Raw genomic sequence first — 8341 nt, forward strand, 5'->3', positions numbered from 1 at the left:
TGTGACTAAGTGGCTACTATGAAGACTGTACATACCCCATTTTGAATACCCTGGATTGTCTACATTTGCAAATGGTATGCCATGATCGGGGTTAATTTTCATTCCTGGGCTACAATACATTCTCAAAGGAAACATAGGCCCAGCAAACCAATCTGGCAAATTTCAATGTGCAAACATGGAAAAGGGGAAATCCCTACATTTGACCCCTGTAAGTTTCTAAAAACCCATAAAACCTGTTTGGAACAGGGTGACCCACACATAGTTGGTTCGGTAAACTAACAGGGGGTGTATGGACAGCCGAACAATAGGGAAGAAAAGTGCAGCTAAAGCATCCATTCTGCTACGCCTTGGACCTTTGAGATTGGCAGCAATGGACCAAGGGGTTGATGATAAATTATACATTTTGCGATTTAGGAGCAGTTAGAGCTTTCAGTGAATCTGGCACTACATAATGACTTTAAATAAATGTTTGATCCACTATTTAAGATTTAAGATACAGGACTAGATACTTTTATTATAATTTCTTGATTGACTGTATTCTTAGATTAATTTGTTGCAAAATACCTGTTCAAAGTGCTGACAATAATTGCTTGAGATACCAAAAAAAGATAGAAAAACATTTCCTTAAATGTTACATAGTTACATAGCTGAAAAGGGACTTGCGTCCATCAAGTTCAGCCTTCCTCACATTTCACCAAATGTAAAAGAGATTTTGTGAATAAGCTCTGTATACATCGTGTATGAGGTTTCCTGTGTGTGTATAGACACTATTCAACATTTGCAAACAGTTCAATGGGGGAGTAGAAGTATTTGCATCTGTCAAATGCAATCTATGAAGGCTGATGGTCTAGCTTGCAAATGAATGCTGACAGATCTCACCAATGATATACAGACTTTTCAGACTGTATCAAAGCAACGAAAAAGTCAGAATGGGGGTGGTATGAGTGTGTTTATATAAATATGTATGCATTCCTCCATGGATGTACACACAAATGTGAATACATCCTGTGATGAAACAAGAGCCGATAATATTATTATTAAAATTAGTAGTTCTCTAGGACAGCAACATTTGGATATTACTACACTTAATGTAAAAGGAAAGAAAAACATCTCTTTAAGGCACAATTCTGTCTGTTTAATATAAGTTGTGGACTATTTTTTTAAAGATTCACCAAACCATCTTTTTACACATTTTAATATTGTGCTTTTGGTAGCTGGTAAGGTGTTTTGAGAACATTAAGTGCAGAGTGGCAAGAAGGTCACCTTCATCGTCGACCAGGATGTTCGAAAACATTTTAATCTTCACTTTACACTGTATCTTATTTCTCTTTGGAGTGCCTGGAAACCTTTTTATTTTGATAACGAGTTTCGTAGACTGGAAAAAGACTCGAGACTTCAATCCATGTACCGTGATTGTGGACACACTTGGCTTCTCTAACATCATTCTCCAGGCAACCATGGTGGCCAATGAACTTTGCATCATCTTCTTCCAGGATTTTTACAGCCAAACCACAGTGGTTAACACATTCATAGCCATACTATCATCTCTCTTCTTCTCCAGTTTATTATTTTCTGTATGCCTTTGCTTTTATTATTTTGTGAAAATCCTCCAGCTTAACCATCCATTCTTCTTGCAGCTGAAGACAAAGATTACTACGATAACGTACTGGCTACTTGTAGGATCCCTTTTTGTATCTGTTGCGATTGGTCTTCCTTCCTACTGGGATCTTTATAGAGAGCCACCTGAAGTTACTAGCTTATCAAAAAATGGAACTGGCTCATTTAATTACCATTTGCTAAGCCATTGTCATTGCCTTATTTATGTGTACTTGCTGTTTGCCTTCATAGCTTTTATCTTGTTTATCTTACTAACACTTAGCATTATAATTTCCCTTTGCTGGCACATGAGAGCAATACAGATGAATACAGAGGGTAACGGCGGCACTAACATTCATGCTCACTTAACTGCTGCCAAAACACTAATTTCTCTTTTACTCCTCTACATAATCTTCTTTCTATCTGTGAGTTGTGTATTCAACATTGCAGCTGTTGGAGGCAGTGTGATCTTCTCACTTTCCTTACTAATGATCTCGAGTTTTCCATTTCTGAACTCTGTTATTCTAATCTTGGGAAACTCAAAAATGAGAACATCTATGAAAAAGTTACTATTGACTTTAACCAAGCACTGCTGGGATGACAGAAACATAACTGGAGATAGTAATGTGACCGATACATTGGCATCAAAGTATGAACACACAATGTAACGAAATTCCATAGATTATAATTAAATGTAGTATTGGGTGTATGAGTGCCCCAATTCCAGGATATAGATTGAAATAGTTAGAAATAGCATATGCAGAAAAATTATAGAATTTTTGGGAATTTGCAAATTTACTAAAATATAGCTAAAAACAATTGTGTTCTAAGTTTCAACTACTATTTTACAATATGATAGAAGGAAATAACAGTTGCTAGTGATATACATGTGTTTGTAAAATTCTGTAATGATGGTTTTTAAGATTTTTTTTATTATTATTATTTAAATGCGTATATCCACAGTAAATATTGTTACATATTAAAACCATGGAAAATATTAGATTTCATATTTATAGACTTGACGACCCGGGGTTCATAGATGTATAACACTTGGCTGATAAAGTATAATATATTCCATGATATTATTTGAGTATATAAATTTAATTCACATCATTCCTACATATATACATATTTGTATAGTGTATGATATTATTAAATTGTTCTAAAAACAAAATGACACAATGTTTCTTTATGACACAAACTGCTAAATCAATAATCTGTTATTTGTTAATGATAGAATTTTAATTACACATTTAAGCAACATAAATTGCACATGCTTAGCTAAAATTGGACATCCTTTCATAGAAGCTATAATGGTCTAAAATATAAATAATGAAAAGGTTATTCTATAGTACTATTCATTACTAGAGAAGTCCCGAACAGTTCGCCAGGAACTATTCGCTTGCGATGTATGCGATGTTCGGTCTGCCCCTATTCGTCATCATTGAGTAAACTTTGACCCTGTACCTCACAGTCAGCAGACACATTCCAGCCAATCAGCAGCAGACCCTCCCTCCCAGACCCTCCCACCTCCATGACGAATAGGGGGCGGACCGAACATCGCATATGTTCGCCCGCCGCGGCGACCGCGAACAAGCTATGTTCGCCGGCGAACAGTTCTCGGCGAACTGTTCGGGATATCTCTATACAGTTTAGCGAAGTGTAATCTAGTTTATAGAAACAATCCCAGATACTTGATACTGTGGGATCTGCCGGGAAGAGCTTTTTTTTTCAAGACTTATGAGAGAAACTTTGATGAGATGTAAATTAAACATTTAATGAGAACAAGAGGAGTGATCAACGCACCTTACCTTTGAGTAAGCCAATCAGTGCAACAAGTCAGTGATGGTGAAATTAGGGTTTCATTTAACCCTTTGACTTTTTCATAACAGCATATAACTCTTTAACAGGCAGTTCTCTGTGCCCATGAAAAAAACATTGCTGACATCCCACGCATGCTGATAAACTACAGAGGAGAAACAACTATAAACTGGATTTATTTGATTTATCCAAAACATGGTGCACCATGTGCTTTTGCTCTTTTTTTTATTGACCATATATCAGTGACATGGCATGGGCTGCCAGTGCCAGGGGCAAAGGAATAATTGCGGCACCTAACCAGTGGACCGTTAGCACTCCCCGAGTCCCTTAACGGACGCCTAGATAGAATGTTTGAACATTGGGAGATTTTCTGTGTAAGAGAGAGGGTGTGCTTTTTAAAAAATTAATTATTATTACTATTTGTTTTCATTTATTTTTTAATTTTACCATACATCAATGGTCCTATCAAAATATAAGTGGGTGCATGCATTGCTTTCCAAATTACATAAAATAAGTCAATTATTTGTGCAAACACCTTTTTAACTATTTTCATGCTAAAGGAGAGTTAAGACAATGTGTGCACCCCAGGGGTAAAGTCCTCGGGAATAACGTGTGGGAACTCACCCCCAAGATCAACCCCCTCGCCCCCAAAAAATAATATACACTTGTATGCATATATAAATGCGTACACACACACACTGACAGGTGCACACATACACACTCACAGACACACACATACACTCACAGACACACACACACACAGATACACACTCATACACACACTCACACACAGACACACACTCACATACACACAGACACGCACACACACATACTCAGACACACACATACACTCACAGGCACACACTCACACACACATACTCACACACACATTCGCAGACACACACACACACATACACTCACAGAAACACATAAATTATTCATATTTTTTTTTTAATTGAAAAATGTCCACCCAGCCTTCCTACCTGGAGAGCTGGCGTGGACCTGTCCCTAGGGTCCAGTGGGGCGGGCGGCTGTCTCCCTGGCAGCCGTGGCGAGGGAGCTGTGTTCTCTCTGATCTTCTCCCTGTCGCCGCGTGGGCTGTCTATTGATGCCGGGAGCCAGAATATGACATCATATTCTGGCTCCCGGCATCAGCAAACGGCGCGCGAGAGAGCAGAGCAGAGAGAACACAGCTCCCTTTGCCGCATCTGACAGGGAGGCAGCCACCAGCCGGGGGGTCCATCAGGCCACCTCTTGGGCCCCCCATGACAGGGGTGCACGGGGGGGCATCTGGGAGCAGCATTTTTTGCTGCTGTAAAAAAGTGCAGGAACGCCCTTCCCACGCATTCCTGCAGGACTTGAGCCCTGGTGCATCCCCAATGCAATGAAACACAGATACAGACAGTTTAACTATCACTGTAATTATATGCATACAATGTTATTTGATAAAGAAGATCCATGTGTATAAGAAATGCCTCATATATCTTATTAAATTTTTTGAGGCACAAATGGCAAATAAACATTACCCTGCATGTATCTCTTTAATTATTACTTACTCTTTAATAAAAAATTAATACAACTCTGTTGTTTGGCACTAAATTTTAATGTTTTCATTGTGATACCTGCTAATAAAAATAATAATACCAGTAATAAATATTATCCAGTTGTTTTACCTGAAATACTATATTTCTTGTCTTTTCATACTTGTCCATGGGAATAGATTTGTTCGGGGGGGGGGGGGGGGGAGTTAACTCTACACAGTCGTTCTTAGTAATGTTCTTTAAATATTTTTCCACCCAAAATATTTACTAATGTGTGTATTAGCAGGAATTTAATGTGAATCCAAATCAAATTTCAAATCTTAGGCCATGATATTCAAACTAGAAAGAAAATCTACAAATCAGCTATTTATCATCGCATTGGTTGTGATTAAAGACCTCAGCACATTTTTATTAAAATATTACAAACTCATGGCCCAGTATTGAGTATAAGGGAATTAAACTAAACACCTTACACGTATGTACATAGGGAGGAAGGATAATAATGTTCAAAGGAATAGTTTATATAGATCCTGAGGATATTGATGTGTAGTAACTCACAAATGTAATTGAAATTATTAAATAACAGTTTGCAGAATTGTGTAGATTACTCACACTCATCACTATCCCTAAGGGGATATAGCAAAGGATTCTGTTTTAAAAAGTGTTACAAAAATATACAATGGGATATGTCACCATAGAATGTGTCTGCAGGTTCCAATGGGTTTCCCAGTGATTGCTCCAATTTTAGTACGTTAAACCACTTTTTACAGAACAGAATGCTTTGCTAAATCTTCCCAAGTGTTACAGATAACTAGTTCATGATGCTGGCAATGGATGTTTGAGATATCAAGAAAGGATATCAAACTATAACACGATTCTTAAGACGTAAACATGATTTGGTGAATATCATTATCCTACAGTAATTAAAAAATCCTGTAAGTGGTTTTATGTGTGAGTTTGGAAATTATTCAACTTTTGCCAACAGGACAGTAAAAGGGTAGGGGTATTTGCATCTGTCAAATGCAATCAGTGAAGATTGATGTCTTGATTTGCAAATGTTCACAATGTTGAGGGATCTAACCAATGATGCATTGCCTTTTTGAGATTGAATTAAAGCAAAGAAAAAGCCAGAATGATGAATATAAACATGAACATATATACACCAATTCCTCCATGGATATTCACACAAATGTGAACACACCCTGTTGTAGAACAAGAGCTGTTAACACTGAATTATTCAAATGAGAAAGTCATTTAGTGGAAATTACTACACTTTATACCAATGGACTGAAAAACAAAGACGATTTTCATTTGCAAAGAGTTACTAAAATCTATTTGTTTAATATATGCTCTGGACTATTTTTCAAGGATTTCTCAAACCAGCTTTTTACACATTTTAACATTGTTGTCCTCGTGGTTGACAAGGTGTCAAGGGTTGACATTAAGCACAGAGTGGGAACCAGGATGTTTAAAGACATTTTAATCTTCACTTTACACTGTGTCTTATCTCTTATTGGAGTGCCTGGAAACCTTATTATTTTGATAATGAGTTTTACAGACTGGAAAAAGACTCGAGACTTCAACCCACGCATCATGATTGTGGACACACTTGGCTTCTCCAACATCATTCTCCAGTTAAGCATGATGGTCAACGAACTTTGCTATGTCTTCTTCCAACAGCTTTACTTCCAAAGCACAATGGTTAACTCATTCATAGTCATACTATCCTCTCTCTTCTTCTCCAGTTTATTATTTTCTGTATGTCTTTGCTTTTATTATTTTGTGAAAATTCTCCAATTCAACCATCTATTCTTCCTTCAGCTGAAGACAAAGATTGGTACGATAACACGATGGCTGCTTGTAGGATCCCTTTTTGTATCTTTTACTATTGGTGTTCCTTCCAACTGGGATTTATATGTGAAGCCAACTGAAGTTGTTGATTTACCAGGAAATGGAACACACTCATTCTACCAATTACAAAGCCGGTGTCATTGCCTTGTTTTTGTGTATATGTCGGTTTCTTCAATAGCTTTTATCATATTTATCTTCCTAACCCTTAGCATTATCACCTCTCTTTGCAAGCACATGAAGAAGATACGGAAGAATAAAGTGGGCACTGGCAATACTAGCATACACGCTCATCTAACTGCTGCCAAAACACTAACTTCCCTTTTATTCCTCTATGTCTTTTTCTTTCTGGCGGTGAATTATATATTCAATACAACAAGTATTGGAGAGTTTTGGATGTATGATCTTTGCTTACTAATGATATCGAGCTTCCCATCACTGAACTCCTTCATTCTAATCATGGGGAACTCAAAAATGAGAGTGTCCTTTAAAAAGTTACTTAAATGTAACACAAATGTAGACCATGATGTGTCATCGCAATATGAAGAAACAATGTAAGAAACATCTTTGGAAATCATCAAATGAATATGGGTGTATGGGTGCTCTGATATCAGGAGATGGAAGGAAATAAGTAGAACTAGTATATGTAACAATATCATGGACATGTATGTTAGTTTAATGTGTCCTGATCTATTATCAACTTAAAATATATAGCTGAAAATATGACTGTATTATAATTATCAACTGCTGCTTAACAATGTGATTGGAGGAAAAATATTGGCTGATAATATACCTTTGTAATTGTATCCAATAAGATGATCTGTATGAATCTGTGTACACAGTGAATGACATTACATTAATATACAATGGGAAATGTAACACATGATAATTATTGATTTGATGGCTTGGGGTTCATCACTGCATAATATTCACTGACAATATATATATATGTATATCAATATAATGTATTCCAGCTTATTAATTAAATATATACATTTAAATACCTCCTCCTTTAATATATGTTCCATGTGATATTAAGACATTGTTATTGGAAGTAATTATACAATGATTCTCTATTTAGTGTTAATACAAAATACGTATTACTTTTACAACAAATTTCCACAACATGAATGCCGCATATTTTTTTGCTGAAACAGTGCATTATTCTTTTTTAGGATCTTATTATGATACAAAAGTTAAATAGAAAAAAAAGACTCATGAGCCCTTTCAATGACATGTGACTTGAACAAGTGAGGACAAGAGGGCCAGAAGGGTGCCCTATGCCAGTGATCACTAAGGAAGCCAGTCAATGAAGATGTAAGAGGAATCAAAGCTTTCAACTTCTATTTAATGGTGTAATCTGGAAAACTATGGCAGTCACTATCTTTCTCTCACTATTGCACTATGTTTCTGAAACTCAAGGTAAATATTGTTGATTTGTTATCATAGTCAGACATAACAGTTATGCTATCTCCGTCAGTGTTATAGCTTCCCCCCCCCCATACATTAGTCGAGACTAATTTATTCAAGCACAA

At 36.6% G+C, this 8341-nt stretch overlaps 1 protein-coding gene across 1 annotated transcript; it reads left to right on the top strand.

The window, feature by feature from the left end:
• Positions 1 to 1457: 1457 nt before the first annotated feature.
• Positions 1458 to 2264, top strand: LOC134574720 (taste receptor type 2 member 7-like). The gene has a single exon (XM_063433821.1). It carries the CDS (start codon positions 1458 to 1460, stop codon positions 2262 to 2264), a length of 807 nt encoding a protein of 268 aa, XP_063289891.1.
• Positions 2265 to 8341: the final 6077 nt, after the last annotated feature.

The sequence above is a fragment of the Pelobates fuscus genome, chromosome 10 (assembly GCF_036172605.1).
Source record: "Pelobates fuscus isolate aPelFus1 chromosome 10, aPelFus1.pri, whole genome shotgun sequence".
NCBI lineage: Eukaryota > Metazoa > Chordata > Amphibia > Anura > Pelobatidae > Pelobates > Pelobates fuscus.

What these genes read in the sequence shown, in the direction of transcription:
- LOC134574720 (XM_063433821.1), top strand. Translation starts at nt 1,458, where the DNA reads ATGGTGGCCAATGAACTTTGCATCATCTTCTTCCAGGATTTTTACAGC.